The sequence below is a fragment of the Hemitrygon akajei genome, chromosome 20, assembly GCF_048418815.1.
Source record: "Hemitrygon akajei chromosome 20, sHemAka1.3, whole genome shotgun sequence".
NCBI classification, from domain to species: Eukaryota; Metazoa; Chordata; class Chondrichthyes; order Myliobatiformes; family Dasyatidae; genus Hemitrygon; species Hemitrygon akajei.
Genome location: NC_133143.1, coordinates 15,852,271 through 15,875,504, shown reverse-complemented (window position 1 = coordinate 15,875,504; position 23,234 = coordinate 15,852,271). Strand labels below are relative to the sequence as shown.

Genomic DNA, 23,234 nt, shown 5'->3' with positions numbered 1-23,234 from the left:
GGTTATTTTTAAAAGCTGGTGACCTTTTCAATTCTTCCTGTTGGATGTGTTGGGTACCTTTATTTGGCTTTTCTTTCCCAATTTTCTCCAATAATCTATCTGTGCAGTGCTATAAGTAGTACTCCACAAGACTTGCAGTTCGATCAAGTTCACAAATTCTGTCTTGTACATAGCAAAAAGGTGTCCAGCAAAAACTTTGTCTGGGATAGGCTAAATCCCATTGACAATGTCCAGCTGTTCTGTCATTTGAGCTGATTTCTGGAACTTGAACATGTGCTAGGAATCTAGGACTTGAACATAGAATAGTACAGCACATTACAGGCCCTTCGGCCCACAATGTTGTGGTGACCCTCAAACCCTGCCTCACATATAACCCCCCCATCTTAAATTCCTCCATATACTTGTCTAGTAGTCTCTTAAACTTCACTAGTGTGTCTGCCTCCACCACCGACTCAGGCAGTGCATTCCACGCACCAACCACTCTCTGAGTGAAAAACCTTCCTCTAATATCCCCCTTGAACTTCCCTCCCCTTACCTTAAAGCCATGTACTCGTGTACTGAGCAGTGGTGCCCTGGGGAAGAGGTGCTGGCTGTCCACTCTGTCTATTCCTCTTAATATCTTGTGCACCTCTATCATGTCTCCTCTCACCCTTCTTCTCTCCAAAGAGTAAACCCCTAGCTCCCTTAGATCTAGGAAGGCAGATGTTATCAGTTTGTCTCATTGTTAGACAACTAATGGCAAGGCATATTGTAGCTAGGATTTCCTAGCATGTGCTTTGATCCTACACAAGATCTGTCACAGGATCTAAAGAGTCCATTTGTTAAACAAACTTCCCATTTTAATTCCGATTCCCACTCTGACGTGTCGGTCCACGGTCTCCTCTTGTGCCAAGATGAAGCCACCTTCAGGGTCGAGGAGCAATACCTGATGGCCTGAATATTGTTTTCTCTTTCTGATTTAAAAAAAATCCCTCCCCCCGCCCAGTTCCTTTTACTTTTACTACTTCTTTTACTTTTACTACTTCTTTTACTTTTACTACTTCTCACCTGCCTATTATTTCCCTCTGGGTCCCCTCCTCCTTTCCTTTCCTTTCTCCTGTGTCCACTCTCCTCTCTTATCAGATCCTTTCTTCTCAAGCCCTTAACCTATCACCTTCCATCTTTTCTCACCTCCCCCACCTTTTTATTCTGGCATCTTCCCCCTTCTCAGTCCTGAAGAAGGGTCTCGGTCACTATTGACTGTATATTCTTTTCCATAGAAGCTGTCTGACATGCTGAGCTCCTCCAGTGTATTGTGTTGCTTTAGATTTCCAGCATATACAGACTTTCAAGTGTTTATGATAAATTAAGATTCTAAGTTTGCAGAATGAAAAATTCTTTACTTAATAATATTTTTTAAAATATTTTCCTTAATTTCCAAACATCTTTGTGTGCTTCTAGTGTTTAAATCTTGCTTTAATTTTAGATTTTTAAATGTCTAAGAAACTTAAACATTGGAAGCTCCTTCCCAGCTTTGTCTTCTGTCAATGAGTGTCAGCAGCATTTCAGGGGTGATATCTCTGCAGTACATTGACTCAGTGCTCAGTGGTTACACAGATCTTGTTACAAATGGCTAGTGAGCTTTGGTCTCTGTATCCAACTTGGGAACTGTTGACGGGTTAGAATTTGAGCTAATTCAGCAAGATCCTGCCCAGTATCACTGATCTTGGACATACATCACCAATAAGGTTCCTTTTGGTTTTCTGGATATTCAAAACCATTTTAACACTTGGCATCTACATGAACCTATTGGCATGAGAATTTTTCTAAGGTGCATCACAGGAGTACTAATGAGCACTCTTTGATACAGAGATATGGGGATGGGGGATGGTTTTGAGAGACCAGGAGGAAAGGAGTTTTTCTTCTGGGGACGTTGATGCTGCCTCGGCATCAGCCAATCCTGAATCTCCTGTGATCTTGAAGTTCTTGAGGCTGTAGCGCTTTACATAGCTAGCCAGCCATCCCTTACTAGCTTTAAATTCCTTCCTCTCGCTCACAACACAAGTAGCGAATCATCTCTAGATTACAGTACTTATAATACCTAATACAATGGAAATGGTGTGTAAATAGTTGTTACACTGTCTTGTTTAAGGAATAAGGACGCTTTGGAGGAGGCTCAATAATACTAAAGTCAGGATCTGTGGAGGTTGAGGGCTGAGGACCATTTCAGCAAGCGACATGCCACTTTTCAAAAGATCTAACATTTCTACTTTCTCAGAGAGGGAGAGAGAGAGCACTTAGCCTTTGAGGCATTGCTTTGACCACCTAATTGCTTTTTAGGAGCCACTTTTTTACAGAAACGAAGTACTGACTGAACAAGATGCAAGCCGAGCAATGCTCAAGCAACGAGTGCTGGAGAGAGAACTTCTGGGTTTTCCCAATTCGTAGTTGGTTGAATCTGTGCTTGTGGAACCCGGGATAAGGAGGTCTGACTGTACTGTTCAAAAGTCTTGGGCACCATAGATAGATATATCTAAGATCTTTGCATGGAGCAGTAAATTAAACAAATTATACATAAAAATACTAATTAGAATTTTAAAAAAATGTTCGTTCCTGTGCAAAATGGCCAGTGCTGTCATACTAGGGTAATGAAACGGGACACGAGGAAATCTGCAGATGCTGGAAATTCAAGCAACACACACAAAATGCTGGTGGAGCGCAGCAGGCCAGGCAGCATCTCTGAAATGGGACATCTCTTTTCCTTTTGTCAGGAAGAGAGAGCCTCTGGTTTGCCAAGTTGTCTGGTGGATGATTAGTTTTTATTGTACAGTGGATCATGGTCTTTATTGGAGGCTTTGTTACTGCATGCTTGATTGGTTGATGGTGCTAATGGTTTTCTGTGGAAGTGGGTAGGGGAGGGTCGTTGCTTTGCTGCTTGTGTGTGGGGGAGGGGCGGATTTGGGGTTCTAATGTTTTAATTGTTACTCAGGCTTTGGGGCACACTGTTTTTCATGAATGTCTGCAAAGAAGAATATTGTGGACATTCTTCTGATATTAAAAGGACCTATTGAATAGGGTTGTACATTGGTTCAGGAAGGGAATAGTTGAAGGGAAGTAGCTGTCCTTTACCCTGATGGTACAGGATTTCAGGCCTCTACTTGTTGCCCATTGGTAGCTTTGAGATGGTGACTGGAATCCAAGATGGTGCCAAACTTGATTTCTGCGTCACAGCTCAGATTTAGTTGTATTTTTAACTAATTGTATTATTTCTTTAGGTGTGTAAGAATGTTTTTGGTGACGGGAGGAATTAGAGGGTCAAATTAGGGCTTTAGGAACAGGGACAATGATATACAGTGTATTGGAAAGATAGGTTAGTCGGCATAGGGGATGGGTGCGGCTTCGTGTAGAAGAAATAATATTAAATCATTAGGAAGAGATGACATTGGTTTGGAAGGTGTAGAGTCTCTCTGGGTTGAGTTAAGAAATGGCAAGGGTAAAACGACTCTAATGGCAGTGGTATACAGGCCTCCAAACAACAGCCGGGATGTGGATTACAAATTACAGCAGGAGATAAAAAAGCTGTGTCAGAAAGGTAAGGTCATGGTAATCATTGGGGATTTTAACATGAAAGTGGATTGGGAAAACCAGGTCAGCACTGGACCTCGAAAGAGATTTTGTAGGAGGTCTAAGGGATGGCTTTTGAGAGCAGCTTGTTGTTGAGCCCACTAGAGGATTGTCTGTGCTGGATTGGGTGTTGTGTAATGATCTGGAGGTGATAAGAGCTTAAGGTTAAGGAACCCTTGGGGAACAGTGATCACAATATGATCGAGTTCACGTTGGATTTTATTTTTTTTCCCTCTCAAATTTCAATGGTTCGGTATTTCAGTGGAATAAAGGAAATTACAACGGCATCAGAGGGGAACTGGCCAAAGATGACTGGAAAGGGACATTTGCAGGAAAGACAGTGGAGCAGCAATGGCTGGAGTTTCTGTGAAAAATGAGGGAAGTGCAATTCAGATATATTCCAAATAAGAAGAAATTTTCAAAGTGAAGAAGGACACTACCGTGGCTGACAAGTGAAGTCAGAGCCAAAGTAAAAGCAAAAGAGAGGGCATAGTGGAAAGATAGAGGATTGGGAAGTTTTTTAAAAAACTTGCAGAAGGGAACTGAGAAGGTCATTAGGAAGGAAAAGATGAATTATGAAAGGAAGCTGGCGACTATTATCAAAAAAAGATACGAAAAGCTTTAAGTATATAAAGGGTAAAAAAGACTAGAGGATATAGGACCAATACAAAATGATACTGGAGATATAGAAATGGCAGAGGAACTGACTGCGTATTTTGCATTGGTCTTCACAGTGGAAGATGTCTACAGTATACCAGACATTCAAGAGTGTCAGGGAAGTGAAGTTTGTGCAGTGAAAATTATGACTGAGAAGGTGCTCAGTAAGCTTGATGGTCTGAGGGTGGGAGGCAGCAGAAATGAAACTATAGACCTGTTAGCCTGACATCAGTGGTTGGAATCGATTGTGAGGGATGAGGTTATGGAGTACCTAGAGGCACATGACAAGATAGGCCAAAGCCAGCATGGTTTCCTGAAAGGAAAATCCTGCCTGACAAACCTACTGCAATTCTTTGAGGAAATTACAAGCAAGGTAGACAAAGGAAATGCAGTAGAAGTGGTGAACTTGGATTTTCAGATGGTCTTTGACAAGGTGTGCAGCACATGAGGCTGCTTAGCAGTACAAGACCCCATGGAATTGCAGGGAAGTTACTAGTATGGGTGGATCATCAGCTGGTTGGTAGAAAACAGAATGGGAATAAAGGTTTCCTATTCTGGAGTTACCAGTGGAGTTCCACAGGGGTCGGTGTTGGGACCGCTGCTTTTTTACGATGTATGCCAATGATTTGGGGTACAGTGTTAATGGAGTTGTGGCTAAGTTTGCTGATGATACAAAGATAGGTGGAGGAGTGGGTGGTGTTGAAGAAACAGAGACTTAGATAGTTTAGGGGAATGGGCAAAGAAGTGGCAAATGGATTACAATGTTGGAAAGTGTATGGTCATGCAGTTTGGTGGAGGAAATAAACGGGCAGACTATTATTTAGGTGCCGAGATAATTCAAAATGCAGAGATGCAAAGGGACTTGGGGTATCTTGCACAAGGACTCGCAAAAGTTAACCTCCGGGTTGAGTCGGTTGTGAAGAAGTTGAATACAAAGTTGGCATTCATTTCTAGAGGTATAGAATATAAGAGCAGGGATGTGATGTTGAGGCTCAATAAGGCATTTGTGAGACCACACTTGGAGTATTGTGTGCACTTTTGGGCTCCTTATTTTAGAAAGGATATACTGACATTGGAGAGAGTTCAGAGAAGATTCACAAGAATGATTCCAGGAATGAAAGGGTTACCACATGAGGAACATCTGGCAGCTCGAGGACTGTATTCCCTGGAGTTCAGGAGAATGAAGGGGGAATCTCAAAGAAACATTCCAAATGTTAAAAGGCCTAAACAGATTAGATATGGCAAAATTATTTCCCATGGTAGGGGATTCTAGGACAAGAGGGCTTGACTTCAGGATTGAATGACTTCCATTTAGAACTGAGATGCGGAGAAATTACTTTAGTCTGAGGGTGGTAAATCTGTGGAATTTGTTGCCACGAGCGGCTGTGGAGGCCAAGTCACTGGGTGTATTTAAGATAGATAGATTCTTGATTAGCCAGGGCATCAAAGAGTGAAGGCATCATGGAGTGAAGGCAGGGGAGTAGAAATGACTGGAAGAATGTTTGAATGGCAGAGCAGACTCGATGGGCTGAATGAATTGGAGCTCAGGCTGGAGTACAAAAACCTGCGCAAACATGAGACATCTGCGGTCAGATGTCAGACCAGCAGAGATCAGGTGGGGGGCAATTTCCCCCCACCCCCAGGTCAGAGAGATGTCTGCAGTTTCTAGAGTTAAGAGTCCCATGGCGGGAAGGAGGAATGAGTTCTGTTGACCCACTGGGTGCAGAGTTCAGTGAGACCAGAGTTTGAGGCCCAGTGTTCTGAATCCAGCCATCAGCGATTCTAGATTTTGAGGTCAGATGTTCATTGATTGGCATGTATTATGATTGATGCTGAGGACTGAAGCCAGAGGATGTATTGGAAGTCTGGAATTCAAAGCCTGTTGTCCAGAGTTGAGTGCTGGGGTCATTGAGTGCTCTGAGTCTGTAGGCCTGAGTCAGTGTTAGCTGATGCTGGAGGTCCATCCTGAGATTCAAGGACTGTGTGTGGGAGGAAGGAATGGGGCTTGATCTGTGTTGTTTTGCCAAACATGCGATGTTGGCAGTGGAATGTGTGGTGATACTTGTGGGCTGCCCCCAGCACACCCTTAGATATTGGTTGTTAACACAAATGACCCATTTCACTGTATGTTTTGATATGGTTGTGACAAACTTGAATCTTCAATCTTGGAACTCTGTTCTGAAGAGGGGTATGCGGATGATAAATTGGTATAATAATTACACTCTGCAGCATCTTTCATTCCTGCACACTCAGATTACTGACCTAGACTGTGATACAACCATTGTGGGTCTGGATACTTTCAACAATACACCTGCAGATATTTGGACTGTTGGATGGCATGCAGAACCCCATTTAAGCTACTATAAGTAGAAATGCTGTATGCTTTCCATAAGGTTGATTCTCCCTCCTGTCCCTAGAATTTGAAAAATCCTTTTCTGCACCTTTGAAGCCTTTGTAACTTGAGCAGTCCAAAATATTCCATTGGTGGCAGAGGCAGGACTTTATAAAGTTTTATGATGATTCCCTTGCTCTTGTTCTTTGCAGCTTCTTTTAAAAAGCCCAGGAGTCCCATGTGTTTTCACAAATCTACCCCAGATCTTTTGTTTTATACTTATTTTAGAAGTGTTCCTTCCAGTTTATGATCACCTTTTCTCATCTTACTATAAATTGCAACACTTCACATTTCTCCACACTGAATTTCACTTGCCACCTGTCTGTTTCTCCATGGTCTGTTGCTATTTTGAGAGTTCGCAATGCTTCCAAATCTTGTCATCTGCATGTTTGGAAATTGTGGCGTGTACAGTGAAGTCTCAATCCTCAAGGAAAGTGTTTTGTTTTTCAATTCAATTAGATTAAAGTTTAATTGTCATTCCACCATACATGAATACCCATGAATACAGCGAAACAAGACAGTGTTACTCCAGGGGCAAAACACAGTACTCTGTTAATCATAGTTCTGACCCCTGGGTAACTTCCCTATAGTCTTGAAAGATACTTTCATTGCTGTTGTTACCTAATTGACTACTCATGCTCTTGTAACCCCCTTTTGTTATTCTATGGTCTTCTAAGTAATGTTGGATGTTAGTTATTACATGTGAAATGTCATACAGGATGGAGATGGGGCCATTCAGGTACCGAGTCGTTTGGATCATCAATTACCCAACTAAATTCCATTTTCATTCTTCCTACCTTTCTATCGATGTTTCCAGATTTTGCTACTCAAATACATGCCAATAGCAAGTTGTGATGATTACCGTAGATGTCGGATTATAAGCCGCTACTTTTTTCCCACATTTTGAACAGCTTTGAACTCTGCGGCCTTTAATACATGATTTTTTTCATGCCGCCAAAAACATTTTGCCTCGTAACAGTAGACCAATAAAATTGATGAGTAGTTCACAGAGGTCCAATGAAATTGTACGATAAATCAAGCGCACTTTCACAATTAAATTATTGTAAATCAGTCATTTGTACTCACCCTCATCAACATGGAAAACACTCGAAGAAAAGCATTGTGCTGCCTTTATGGCAGTTATTTAGTTTATAATATTTTCGCTTAGTAATTCACTTTCTAGTTAAAGTTAGAAGTGTTTTAACTATATTTGTTTTCTGTACTACATCGCGGGATGCTATGACGTCACACCCGGTTTCGCCGCGTCTTGTGGGAAAAATGCCAGTTTGCGATAAACGGGAAGGAGGGGGGCGAGCGGCATTGGATCTGAGCGAACGCTGCTTTTAAGTTAAAGGCGATCAATAACTTTTCCTGGTAGGCTGCAGTATATATATTTTTTACCAGTCGTTAGGAGATATTGGAATGTTGTTCAGTAAAAAAGTATACGCAACGTATATTTAAAAGTAGCCGCGTTACAGGCACGGTTCGAAAAAAAGCATTTGCAATATGTATTTATTTATGTTACCATATGGATTTAATTAAAAGTTAAAAAATCCTCACATGTAATATCTTTCTGTGTAAATATCTCATATTACAACGTGGGACACCTGCGGCCGAAAATCCGGTGCGGCCTAAAATCCGGTGCGGCCTGTACAAGTAAAAAATTGATTTTTTTTCTAAAATTAGAGCCAGCGGCTTTTAATCAGGTGCGCTCTGTAGTCCGGAATCTACGGTAATTTACCTACTAGCTTGTGACTTTAGAATGTGGGAGAAAGCAGCTCGGTCACAGTAAGAATGTACAAACTCCACACCCACAGTAATGGAGGGCATGACTGAACCTGGGTCATTGGAATTATTCTACTAGTTGTGCAGTTGTACTGCCACCCTTTATGACTGCATCTCTTGAATGTTAAGGTTTTTAAGAATACACCTAATTTGTAGACACCCGCAGGAGAGGAAAGTTCATCAGTCTTATACCAAGCTAAAACTACCTTTTTCTGGTATATTTACAAATTTGACTGCTTGTTTAACATCCTTTAGGCGAAATTCCAGATAATCTCTATTTGAGCACGGTGGGAGGAAATTTATTCTTGCATGTAGATCTTTTTTTTAAAGAAAAGTTTTGCTGCTCTGTCACACTGCCTGCATTGCACTTCAAGATGTATGTATAATGAAATACGACAGAGTAGTGCCAGTCATTGACTAAGCAACACCTGCTCTCGCCCTTTCAGAAACCTGAGGGGTTAACTTAAATAGTTATTTATATTTTTGCAGCACTTTTCAGCAGACAGATTAGCAACTCCTAGCATGTTTACCTGAATGCAGTGTCAAAGAATCATACAAAATCTTTGACGTGGAGACCACTTACTTACTCTATATTCCATTTTGGATGAAAACAAGTGAGCCAGTGTAATCCCACTTTTTAGCCCTGGATCTGTAAAGGTTCTTAAATACTACTTGTGTGGTGATACCTTCTGCATCTACCAGTCTTTCAGGCATTACACTTCAATCATCAGTCCCTGGATTAAAAACTAACTTACTTTTTCCTTTTAATTTTTCTATTGATTACTTTCCATTGCACCCTTTTGGTTTTTAACCAGGAAGCTTTTAGCCATCCTGTTAAAGGAAAGATGTCATTAAGCTGGAAGGTGTGCAAGGAAGCTATAGGCGGAGGCTGCTAAAACTCAAAGGCCCAAGTTAAAGGGAGGGGTTGGGCAGACTAGGACTTTGTTCCTTGGAATGTAAGAGATTAAGTCATGATCTTACTGAGGTGTACAAAATTTATGAGGGACTTGGTCTGAATGCATACAATCTTTTTCCTAGGGAAAAGGAGCCAAAAACTAAAAGGCATATATTTAATTCAATTCCAGTTTAATTGTCATTCGACCATGCATGAATACCCATGAATACAGCCAAACGAGACAGCATTAGTTTGGGGTCAAGGTGCAAAACACAGTACCAACAGTCACACAGCAAGCCACACAAAAAAAGAAGTCCAGACCGAGTCCATAAAGGCCACAGAGATCTGTAGTCAATCACAATACAGCTTCTTTTCTGCCAAGTAAAGACTGGAAGGCAACACTGACTCCTGCCTGGGTGCTACGCCACACCGCTCCTGGCGGATTACACCGGCTTCACCTCTCTCCTCACAGAAACGGACAGCACTGTGATTTGAGGTTTAGTCCTTGCTACAACCAAGGCCATATAGCTCCATCGCCATTCACCTGTTTTCTGCCAATAAATCAGTGAATTAGACTCGTGGTATACCCCCATTAACAATGTCCAAAAGGGTCTTACAATCACAAGAAAAATGACCAAGGCAGTCACTCACTATTAAACTGTAAGCCTCATTCGACTCAGATAGCAGCAAGACACGCAGCTCCTTCATTTTCTCTGCCAACAAGCAATCCACTGATGGGGAAGACCTGCAGTGCTTTAAGTTCTTAATGTCTAACAGGACCTTGTGGTCATTTTAAAAAAACATTTAAAAAGGTCAATTGCACCTTTTGTTGACCCCGTAGAAGCTGTTGTGATCAAACTTGCTGCCATCTTACCAGAACTGGATGAGAGAACATATTATGTTAGTCATAGTTCTGACTGCAGGGCAACTTCCCTATAGTCTTGAAAATTTTTCACTGCTGTTGTTACCTAATTGGCTGCCCAAGTCAACGACAATACAGCTTGTCTCTTGCCGGGTGAAGAGTGGGGTGTGTTGGGAGCAGCACTGTCTCCAGCCTGGACCCGACGCAATGCCAGACTGCCCCCAATGGAGCGCATAAGCTCAGATTAGACAACGCTATGGCTTGAGGCCTGGTCCTCTCACGTACAAGATTGTGTGTGTGTGTGTGTGTGTGTGTGTGTGTGTGTGTGTGTGTGTGTGTGTGTGTGTGTGTGTGTGTGTGTGTGTGTGTGTGTGTGTGTGTGTGTGTGTGTGTGTGTGTGTGTGTGTGTGTGTGTGTGTGTGTGTGTGTTGAGAGGGGATTGTATATGGAATGAGCTGCAAGAGGAAGTGGTTGAGTCAAGTATAATAATAACTCTTAAAAGGCTTTTAGATAAGTACATGGATAAGAAAAGTGTAGAGGGGGAAGTGAGACTAGTTTAGCACCTTGCTCAGCTTGGGTGATCTAAAGGGCTTGGTTTCATGCTGCATTACACTGCCTCTAATAGAATAAGTTTCTTCAAAAGGAGACCCACTCTGGGCTTGCACTTCCTTTGAAAGGTGAATTGGTTTATTTTCCAAGCTAATTTTAAAATGGGGCCCTGCACTCTTAGAGAGTGCCAACTCCTGAATTTATCCCCTTTTTATTTCAGTTGTGTCATTTGTCTTATTTATTTTTATTCACAGAGATGTGGTACTGGGTTTTCCTTTGGGCCCTCTTCTCCTCCCTCTTCGTTCATGGTGCCGTTGGTCTCCTGATGTTTGTAATGCTTCAAAGACACAAGCAGGGCAGAGTAATATCTGTGATAGCCATAGTTGTGGGCTTCCTGGCATCCATAACAGGAGGAATGATCACAAGTAAGTACTCGAAATTTGGACAGTGCCTTTTTGTTATCTGGATAGTTAAACCCTGGAACTTTTCATGCTGCATGTTAATGTGTTAATATGAAGATTTTAAGCAAAAATTTCTGTAAGTCCTTTGCTTTGTCCCCAGGGTTTTTCCACTTGTGGTTTACCATAGATTTCCATTTAAGAGTGCTTGAGCCATTCTCAGTTTGATTAAAATATGTGTTAGTACTCTTTAGAGTTTTTTAAAAATGTGACATTAGGTAAGCTATCAAATGTGGGAAAAGCCAGTTGGCAGGAAACCTTTGAACTTCCTTTGAAATTAAGCTCAATTCAACTAGATCCTTTCTGACTTCATACAACACAGTTCTCTTTTGAAAATTGAAGCTTTACCTCTCTAATCTTGATATTTAAAGTTGACTTAAGCATTTGAAGGGATATGAAGTGTTATTGGGGGTTGGGGAAATTAATGGGGCTCTAATAATAAAAATGGTGGTGGTAGAAGAAAGTTTCGAAGGATTGAGGAATAAAGATAGGTTGGAGACCTTGGGGAAAGAATTAATTGAGTATAAATGGTTATTACTGTAACCCAGACTTTTAGTTCAATCCCCCAAAGTCAGCTAATAATCTGGATTTTAAGAATGGTATCGTTAGATTTGGTATATACAGCATGTCTTTGAGAGAAACAAGTTTGTTGGTCTGGCCCAGGTGTGAATCCAGACCCAGACCAGATGGTTGATTTTTCCTTTCTAAATCTGGTAAGAAGGGAGAGAAAATCCTGATAAAGTGTAGAATTGAAGGAACTGAGAGTCTAGAGGAGAAGTTGGCATGGAGGAGTATGTTATGAAGGAGGGATAAGCCCTTGAGAGGAGTATAAACTTGAGTTTTAGAAATGGAGTCGGTGAAGTAAAAGCACTGGTGTCTGAGCAAGAATAGGAATAACAGGTGAATTTATTCTTGGGATAAATGTTATAAAAGTAGCATTGCACCAGATTCTTAAATTGCTTAACCAACCATATAATAAATTACAGTTCCAACTATAAGATTCCATGACTCTGAGCAGTCAACTAACGACGATCCGAAGTTCAAAATATTGTATACATAAATATACCATCTGTACCATATATAACCCATTTACACCATATCACCATATACAATCCTGAGATTCATTTTCTTCTGGGCATACTCAGTAAATCCAAGAACCATAATAGAATCGATGAAAGACCGCACTCAACAGGGCAGATGTATAACCAGTGTGCAAAAATGCAACAAACTGTGCAAATACAAAATAAATGATAAGAAATATCGAGAGCATGAGGTAAAGAGCCCTTGAAAGTGAGTCCATGGTTTGTGGGAACATTTCAATGATGGGGGAAATAAAGTTATCTCCTCTGGTTCAAGAGCCTGGTGGTTGAAGGGTGCCTGGTAGTATGATTCCTGGCACTTCTGTATCATCTTCTTGATAGCAGCAGTGAGAAGAGAGCATGTCCTGGGTGATGGAGGTCCTTGACGATGCATATAGGAGGAAGATTGAAAATCTGACTGAATAGTACCATAACCACAACCTCTTGCTCAATGTCAGCAAGACCAAGAAGCTGATGATTGACTTGAGGAGAAGGAGGAAACCAGAGGTCCATGAGCCATCCCTCCTCAGAGGTGGAGAGAGTTAGCAACTTTAAATAGCTCACTGATATCAGTTTGGAGGACCTGCCCTGGGCCCAGCCCCCAGTGCAATTATGAAGAAAGCATGGCAGTGTCTCTGCTTAGGAGTTTACAAAGATTTGCCATGACATCTAAAACTTTGACAAGTTTCTATAGATATAACCATATAACAATTACAGCAAGGAAACGGGCCATATTGGCCCTTCTAGTCCGCGCTAAACGCTTACTCTCACCTAGTCCCATCTACCTGCACTGAGCCCATAACCCTCCATTCCTTTCCTGTCCATATACCTATCCAATTTTTTTAAAATGACAAAATCGAACCTGCCTCTACCATTTCTACTGGACGCTCGTTCCACACAGCTACCATTCTCTGAGTAAAGAAGTTCCCCCTTGTGTTACCCCTAAACTTTTGCCCCTTAACTCTCAACTCATGTCCTCTTGTTTGAATCTCCCCTACTCTCAATGGGGAAAAAGCCTATCCACGTCAACTCTATCTATCCCCCTCATAATTTTAAATACCTCTATCAAGTCCCCCCTCAACCTTCTACGCTCCAAAAAATAAAGACCCAACTTGTTCAACCTCTCTCTGTAACTTAGGTGCTGAAAACCAGGTAACATTCTAGTAAATCTTCCCTGTACTCTCTCTATTTCGTTGACATCCTTCCAATAACTCGGTGACCAGAACTGTACACAATACTCCACATTTGGCCTCACCAATGCCTTGTACAATTTTAACATTACATTCCAACTCCTATACTCAATGCTCTGATTTATAAAGGCCAGCATACCAAAAGCTTTCTTCACCACCCTATCCACATGAGATTCCACCTTCAGGGAACTATGCACCATTATTCCTAGATCACTCTGTTCTACTGCATTCCTCAATGCCCTACCATTTATCATGTATATCCTATTTTGATTAGTGTCATGACCTCAGCCCCCTCCTTTGTGAGAATCGCAAGAGAGAGAGCCTCTCACAACCCGATGGTATTCTTGGACAATATGAAAAATAAAAACAGGAGGTTATTAAGCTGGAGTCTGATGCTGCAGGAATTCGATATTAAGATACAGCACATTAAGGGGAGTGATAATGTGCTAGCGGATTGTTTATCTAGGTGCTGAATTAAGTGTAAAATGTATGGCTCTGTAGCTAAAACGAAAAGCTGGTGTGTTGTGTTAGATTCAAAAATCCTATAAGACTCATTGAGCTGAAGTTTGATGCTACCAGACTTTAGTACGGTACGTGATGTTAAGATATTAAAGAAAGGGGCACTGTAATTGTTACCTGTTTAGATACTGACTGGAATGTATAATGGTAGTAGTCTGTGAAGAGAAAAGCTTGTGTAGTATGTTAGAGTCCAAAAAAAAAATCCTGTACCAACTTGTTTTTAACCGCTGGTAAAAAAACTTTTAAGAGGGGAGGTGTCATGACCTCAGCCCCCTCCTTTGTGAGAATCGCAAGAGAGAGAGCCTTACGGTTTGGAATGTGGGCTGGCCGCTCAGCAAGACAAAAGCCTTGGACATAGCCATTGTCTTGGGAGACACCTTTGTGGAATAAGGAACTGGACTACGTGCAAACCCTCAGGGCAATGTGAGATGGGTGATGGGGGAAAGATTGCCTCACCCCCACCCTGATTGACATCTACAACCCTGCCAGTCCAGATAAAAGGTGGGCTGCCGAGGCGGGGCCTCAGACGCACCAAGGAGACACACGAAGAAGACACGATAGTGCTTCCCGTCGGAGCGGGAAGCCATTCTGAAGGAAGCCACGTGCGTTAGATTCCGGATCGGGAGTCTGTGGCTGGACCCAAAAGGAAAAACCGCTTTAACTAACAGCAGGGATTTGCTTCGCAAGGACGACGGGCAAGTGTTCCTTTTCTCTCTCTCCAACACGTGAAATGCCAGCGGTTCCCGAAACGGGGAAACCTGCAGACTTTGAGTGACTCTTATATTCCATTGGACTCAGTATCCCCTAGACAACGATAGAGCTTATTTTTGATTGATTATTACTATACCTGTGCTTTAGATTGAGTTTTGACGAAGTATATGATCTGAATGTTTTGTATTAACCATACGTTTGTGCCCCTTTATAAATAAAACGTTTGAAAATAGTATCATCAGGCTTCAGCGGACCTCTCTATCTTTGCTGGTAAGTCACCCGGTTACTGGGGAACGTAACAATTAGTCATACCAAAATGTAGCAGCTCACACTTATCAGCGTTAAACTCCATCTGCCATCATTCAGCCCACTCTTCTAACTGGCCTAAATCTCTCTGCAAGCTTTGAAAACCTACTTCATTATCCACAACACCACCTATCTTAGTATCATCTGCATACTTACTAATCCAATTTACCACCCCATCATCCAGATCATTAATGTATATGACAAACAACATTGGACCCAGAACAGATCCCTGAGGCACACCACTAGTCACCGGCCCCCAACCTGACAAAGAGTTATCCACCACTACTCTCTTCATCTCTCATCCAGCCACTGTTGAATCCATTTTAGTACTTCAATATTAATACCTAACGATTGAACCTTCCTAACAAACCTTCCATGTGGAACCTTGTCAAAGGCCTTACTGAAGTCCATATAGACAACATCCACTGCTTTACCCTCGTCAACTTTCCTAGTAACCTCTTCAAAAAATTCAATAAGATTTGTCAAACATGACCTTCCACACACACATCCATGTTGACTGTTCCTAATCAGACCCTGTCTATCCAGATAATTATATACACGATCTCTAAGAATACTTTCCATTAATTTACCCACCACTGACATCAAACTTAAAGGCCGATAATTGCTAGGTTTACTCTTAAAACCCTTTTTAAACAATGGAACCACATGAGCAATATGCCAATCCTCCGGCACCATCCCCGACTCTAATGACATTTGAAATATTTCTGTCAGAGCCCCTGCTATTTCTACACTAACTTTACTCAAGGTCCTAGGGAATATCCTCTCAGGACCCGGAGATTTATCCACTTTTATATTCTTTAAAAACCCCAGTACTTCCTCTTTAATGATCAAAGTTTCCATAACTACCCTACTTGTTTCTCTTACCTTACACAATTCAATATCCTTCTCCTTAGTGAATACCGAAGAAAAGAAATTGTTCAAAATTTCCCCCATCTCTTTTGGCTCTTTTGGATTCTCTAAGGGACCAATTTTACCCCTCACTATCCTTTTGCTATTAATATAACTGTAGAAACACTTTGGATTTATTTTCACCTTACTTGCCAAAACAACCTCATATCTATTAGCTTTTCTAATTTCTTAAGATTCTTTTTACATTCTTTATATTCCTTGAGCACCTCATTTACTCCATGCTGCCTATATTTATTGTAGATCTCCCTCTTTTTCCAAAGCAAGCTTCCAATATCCCTTGAAAACCATGGCTCTCTCAAACTTTTAACCTTTCCTTTCAACCTAACAGGAACATAAAGATTCTGTACCCTCAAAATTTCTCCTTTAAATGACCTCCATTTCTCTATTACATCCTTCCCATAAAACAAATTGTCCCAATCCACTCCCTCTAAATGTTTTCATGTCTCCCCAAAGTTAGCCTTTCTCCAAACAAAAATCTCAACCCTAGGTCCAGTCCCAAGTCCTATCCTTCTCCATAATTATATTGAAACTAATGACATTGTGATCACTGGACCCGAAGTGCTCCCAAACACATACCTCCTTCACCTGACCTATCTCATTCCCTAACAGGAGATCCAACACTGCTCCTTCTCTAGTTGGTACCTCTATGTATTGCTGCAAAAAAACTATCCTGCACACATTTTAGAAACTCCAAACCATCCAGCCCTTTTACAGAATGGGCTTCCCAGTCTATGTGTGGAAAATTAAAATCTTTCACAATCACAACCTTGTGCTTACTACAAATATCTGCTATTTTCTTACAAATTTTAAGAATTTCCTCCAATTCTCGCTCCCCATTAGGTGGTCTATAATGCACCCCTATAATTGTTACTACACCCAATCCTCAATTCCACCCAAATAGCCTCCCTTGACAAGCCCTCTAATCTATCCTGCCAAAGCACCGCTGTAATATTTTCTCTGACAATCAATGCAACACCTCCTTCTCTTGCCTCTCCAATTCTATCACACCTGAAGCAACGAAGTCCAGGAATATTTAGTTGCCAATGACACCCCTCCTGCAACCATGTTTCACTAATAGCTACAACATCATATTTCCAGATATCAATCCATGCTCTAAGCTCATCCACCATTCTTACAATGCTCCTAGCGTTAAAATAGATGCACTTAAGAAACTCTGCACCTCTTACTCTGTTTATCCCTAATGGTGCGAACAACTTTATTATCTTTTTTTATATGTGATGGAGAGTATATTAGCTGGCCGCATCACTGCCTGGTATAGAAACAGATTGCCCTTGGGGGGGGGGTGGGGGGGACTCCTACAAAAAGTGGATACTGCCCAGTCCATCCTGGGTAAAGCCATCCTCCCCTTTGACAGTATTTACATGAAGCACCTTCATAGGAAAGCAGCAACCATCATCAGGGACCTCCACCACCGCTGTCGTCAGGAAGAAGGAACAGGAGCCTCAGGACATGCACCTCCAGGTTCGGGGATGATTATTACCCCTCAACCATCAGGCTCTTGAACCAAAAGGATCAATTCACTCAACTTCACTTGCTCTGTCTTTCCAATATTCCCTCAACCAATGGACCCTCTTTCAAGGACTCTTAGTCTCATGTTCTTGATACTTATTTACAGGAGGCCTCCATTTTTCAAATGTTTGCTTTACGACAGCTTGCTGTTACAAAAGATCTACATTAATACCTGTTTTCGCTAACCGAAGAGGATTTTAACTTTTACGAAAAAAAGACGCCTGCTTTATACGTGTGTTTACCCTGAGAAAAACTACCATGACCATGAAGCCTTGTGTGGGCAGTTGTGTGTGGATGTGCATATGTGTGTACGTGCCGATTCTTCCCCCCTAAATCGATTTTGGCTCAGTGTCTTCCCCATTCTGATAAGTGAAACTACACCGTACATACAATATTTCAGTGGTCCCCAACCACCGGGCCACGAAGTATGTGGGCCGCGAGGAAACGATATGATTTGGCAATATGAAACAATATGAGTCGGCTGCACCTTCCCTCATTCCTTGTCACGCCCACTATTGAACTTGAATGCACATGAGATCATTACGCACGTGAGGTCATCAGTCGCCTAAACGCAGTGATACTCTCGCATCAGGGATCTCTGGTTGGCCTCGGGTAACTGGCCGCCTCGCGCGTCCGGTGAGAAGTGCCATTGCTACTGGCCTCATGACAGATGGGCGCTGCCTCTAAACCTGTTTAGCACACCGAATGTTCTTGGGGAACCCAGTGCTAAAATATTTGCAGACAACCTAATTTGGGCTCATGATTTCATAAGTAGCAGAGCAGCTACCTCGCTGCGATCTACTGAAGGTCATCCCTCAAGCCAAACTTTTGTCAGCCGCTCTCTCTGGACTGCGACCACCGTGGCCCCAGTATGGGAACCTCCAGCCCTTGCCTTGTCCTCTCACTGGTGTGTTGCAATGATTTTATATGTTCATGCAAGGAAAGTATGTGCTGTGTGTTTAATATTAAATTCGTTAGATAAACCCTTTTAGAAACAAAATTGAGTGTATTAGCTACTTATAAGTGACTTATAGTTGACTTAACAAACACCTATATTCCGGTTGTGATGCCCCCCCCCCCCCCCCCCACATCAGCCAGGCCGCAAGGATATTGTCAATATCGAACTGGTCCGCGGTGCAAAGAAGTTTGGTGACCCCTGCGATATTTCTACTTTATATAGGCTGTATATTTATCATATTATTCCTGCTTTTAATATGTTCATGTTATTTTAGGTTTTATGTGTTATTTGGTATGATTTGGTATGTTTTTTTTGGGTCTGGGAACACTCAAATTTTTCCCATATTAATTAATAGTAATTGTTTCTTCGCTTTACAACATTTCAGCTTACAAGTGGTTTCATAGGAATGCTCTACCTTTGGATAGTGGGGGAAACCTGTATTATTATTATTATCTCCTTTTTGCAAAGTTTGTTGTCTTTTGCTCACTGCTTGAAATCTGAAGTTGGTGCAGTCTTTTAATTGATTTGAATGTGGATTTATTGAGTATGCCCACAATAAAATTAATCTCATTGTTGTATATGATGACATGTATGTACTTTGATAATAAATTTACTTTGAACATTTATGGATACTGTGTTCCTGTGACAGCACTCTTGGAACTGAGTTCATTTTAATCCTCTGAAGAGAGACTCCTGAAATGGAAAGAAGTTTTGGATAAAGCTGACTTCTAGAACATGAGATAGAAGAATAGCCATTGCAAAGTGAGCAGGTCTGCTCATGGCTAAGAACATTCCAGCTGGAAATCTTTTGCTTACATTTAAAAAAACAACAATGTTATTGAATTCTGTTTTGCATCCCTCATGGAATTCTAATGACCAAAAACAGTCATAGACGTCTAGAGGCAAGAACCTGTAATAAGATACAAGTCTAGCAGGATTTCTGGTGATTGGCCCTTTCCTCCTCATCAGGGTTAGTTCTACAGAGAAGTACTAACATAAAGAAATGAAAATCTAGACAAGGTTGATAAGGATTTTCAGAATATGTTTAATAGTGACAAAATGAGAATATGGGAGGCTTATTTAATACTTCTAGTAGTTGTAGCAGAATATTGCATCTTGGGGAAACGAGTTAAGAAAGGAACTTGTTAGATTAAGCAAAGTAACAATAATGGCATTAATGAGTGACCAAACCCTAGTTTTCTACCCAGGAATTAAAGGGATAGCTGTTAAAATTGTAGGTGCCTATTTTTGATGTGGGAACTGATTTTTGTGAATTGGTAATTTACTCAGGATATTTCACTAAAGAAGGATGAGAGAGCAAAGCTGGAGAATTGTAGACTAACACACACAAAATGCAAGAGGAACTCAGCAGGCCAAGCAGCATCTATGGGGGAGAAAAAGTACAGTCAATGGTTTGGGCTGAAATCCTTTGGAAGGACTGGAGTTAAAAAGCTGTGGAGTAGACTTGAAAGGTGGGGGAAGGGGAGAGAGAATCACCAGGCGATAGGTGAAACTTGGAGGAGGAGGGATGAAGCAAAGCGCTAGGAACTTGATTGGTGAAAGAGACAGAAGGCTATAGAAGAAAGGAGGAGGAGCACCAGGGGGAGATGGTGGGTGATCAAGGAGATAACATGAGAGAGGGACAAGGTGGTGGGAAATGGTGAAGTGGTGGGGGCAGAATTCCCCTCCACTGATGAGATAAGGCCACACTTAGGTTGGAGGAACAACACCTTGTATTCCATCTGGGTAGCCTCCAACCAGATGGCATGAATATTTCTCAAACTTACAGTAATGCCTTAAATCCTCCCCCCCCCCCCCCCCCCCCAACCACCATCTGGCCTGCTGGGTTCCTCCAGCGTTTTGTGTGTGTTCCTCAGATCTCCATCATCTGCAGATTTTCTTTTGTTTGTGAATTGTAGACCAATTTGCCTAACATTCACTAAATGAAAATCACACAATCACACAATTTGAAATTGATGGATTGATTATTTTGAATGTACAGGAGTGTGCATAATTCTAAGTGTTTAGTAAGATCCCTTGCAATAAGCAGTTACCTAAATGGAATTGAAGGATATTTAGTAATCTAAATAACAAATTAATTAAGATCAGGGGATTGAACAGGGATATTGTACACTTGAGCCAGTAGGCTGTGACTAGTCATGTCTTGTAAGGAACCATGCTGGGCTGGAATTGTTTGTAGAGCCAAGTTGCCAATGACAAAAATAGGCAGCTTTGTTAGTCTTGTGAATGGGTCTTCTATGGTGATGCAAAACGATCATTCAGGATAATGGCATGGGTCCATGTGTAGCTAAGGACTTTTCTCATTTAGCAAGTGACTACATCTTGCTCAGCCCTTTGTATAATTCAAGCCTTTCCCAGAGGCCAAAAACCAGCCCTCCTGTGTTCTGGTCCTGTAGCAGAGCAGCTGGTTAATTAAGAATTGCACTAATTATGTACCAGCATGATTTGATATTTGTTTTGGTGCTACCCAATTTCCTGGCTACCTACAGTATTGTACTCCATTCCTGGAAGGTTTTGGGTTTAATTTTAGTGTCACTAAGTCTGTTTCACATTAATTTATAGATTGACTTTTGAATGGGGAGACTTTAAAGCAAATAGATTTTAATGTAAATAAGTTTATTCCTTGGATTGGAGACTGAGTGGTGATATAAAAATGTTTCAGATGTTGAGGGACATAGATGAAGTGAATGGACACCTTTTTAGGTTTGGGAGATCAAGAAATAGAGGGCATGGATTTATAGGAACCCAAGGGACAACTTTAAAAACAAAGTGAGGCTTGTATGAAATGAACTGAAAGAAGTGATGATTGTTGTATCTGCCCATATAAGACACTTGGACACGTACATGAATAGGAAAGGTTCTGAGGGATATGGGTCAGCCCAGATGATTGGAGCTAGCTTAGGTAGGCATCTGGATCTGCATGTTTGAGTTAGTCCAAAAGGCCTATTTCTGTGCAGTGTGACTCTGTAACTTCATAACTACCGGTAAGTACATTGAACCTAAAGGTGATGGAGCAGAGTGCTTCTAATGGGCCAAAAAACTGATGGCATAAGTGGTCTAAAGAGATATCCATTTAAAGTGTCTTGGACAGGTATGGGGAAACAACCAAGATTACAAATTCAATTCTGTTTTATTTTTGGCTGGAGTATGGGCATGCAAGAGGCTGGAAACTGCTGTAGTTACGTAACACCTGTTACGTACCCCGTAACTGGGTCACTTACCAGCAAAGATAGAGAGGTCCGTTGAAGTCTGATGGTACTATTTTTTTAACAGTATTTATTGATAAAAAGACATAAAATAATATTAATGCAAACATACAGATAATATACTTTGTCAATACTAACTCTAAAAACGCGGGTATAATAATTAATCAATAAGAAATAGCTCTATCGTCTAGGGGATAATGTATTGTCCGATGGAAATATAAAAGTCACTGTCATTCAAGCTGCAGCTCTTTGGGTTTAAGAGAGACGGTTTTAAACTTGCCCAGGTCTTCTATGATGCCAGTCCTTTGAGTCGGGGGAGTTGATTTCCCTGTTGCTAGCTAAAAGCCGTTTTCCGTGGTTCCAGCCACCAGTCCCAAGCAATGGAACTGAACACACGTGGCCTCCTTCAAATGGCTTCCAGCTATTACGGGATCGCTAGCGTTTCTTCTGGTGCGTCTGAGGGGCTGTTCCTACAGCCCCTCTTTTATCCTGACTTGCAGGGTTGTAGATGTCAATCAGGTTGGGGTGATGCAATCTCTTTCTCACCCAGCCCACTTTGCCTGAGGGGATTCACGTAGCATAGCATCTCAATCCACAAATGTGTCTCCAAGAGACAATGGCCATGTCCCATGGCTTTGAATCGCCGGGGAACGAGGCATTCTGCATGTCTCTCTCTCATTTCCTGGGTCCCCTGACCCTACCCAATAGTGATCTTGCGATTCTCACAAAGGAGGGGGCTGCAGGCATAACACACCTTAGACCACATCTGGAATACTGAAATGTGTAGACACATTTTAATAGCCTTGAGTGAAGCACAGAATTGCCAGATTGGTACCAGAGCTTTAGGAGTTGAAGTACAAGGTAGCACACATGCTAGAGTTTGTGGTAAAGGTTGGTTTGATTTGAAGCTTTAAGATGTTAAGACATGAGATACTCCAATTCAAAATTTTTTAAAAAAACACATGAAGTCAGGCATTTGTACTAGGAAACAACAGAATTAAGTGTTTTGAGAAGCATCAGATTGCCCAAGAAATATGTTTGATCCAATAGCAATCATATCCAATGTCAGAAACGAGCCACGCTCCCAAATAATGGCTTCAAGACAAATTCAAGGAAACAAAGTTTATTAACAGTTCTGCAGAGCTGGGCCCCTTCAGAGAAGGGAACCCTGAACCTTACAGGGCAGCAGGTTTTATCCTTCTTCCTTACCACCCCTCCCCTCCCTGACTCGGGAGGTACACAGTGTTTTCCCATTCCATATTTGGAGTTGTTTTTTTACACGTTTCTGTAAAACAATAGTCCATATCTCCGGACTTCAATGATTCTACAAACAGTTAATTTTGTCAAGGCTTCTGCATTCATAATTAGATCACACTTGTTTACAGACTTTAACCCAGACATAATTAAATCACAGTTGTCCCTAGACATAATTAAATCACATTTGTCCTTTGACTTTAACCCGGACCTGTCAGAAACGCACATCTTAATTTTGAATCTTACAATACCTAACCCTTTTTCTTTTTAAGATGTGCGTTTCAGCTAGCATTTCTCTCACTTCCAGGGGGCCCACTTTCTTCTTTAAT

At 41.5% G+C, this 23,234-nt stretch overlaps 1 protein-coding gene across 2 annotated transcripts in view; it reads left to right on the top strand.

Annotated features, from left to right (window-relative positions):
- tmem170b (transmembrane protein 170B) overlaps positions 1-23,234 on the top strand; it is an 84,788-nt gene that overhangs the window by 29,029 nt on the left and 32,525 nt on the right. For both annotated transcript variants that reach the window (XR_012095675.1, XM_073023914.1), the window contains exon 2: positions 10,998-11,168. Coding sequence is in view for 1 of the 2 variants with exons in the window: in XM_073023914.1 (XP_072880015.1) it covers positions 10,998-11,168 (171 nt within the window). In the remaining variant the exon portion in view is untranslated. The remainder of the gene's footprint in view (positions 1-10,997; positions 11,169-23,234) is intronic.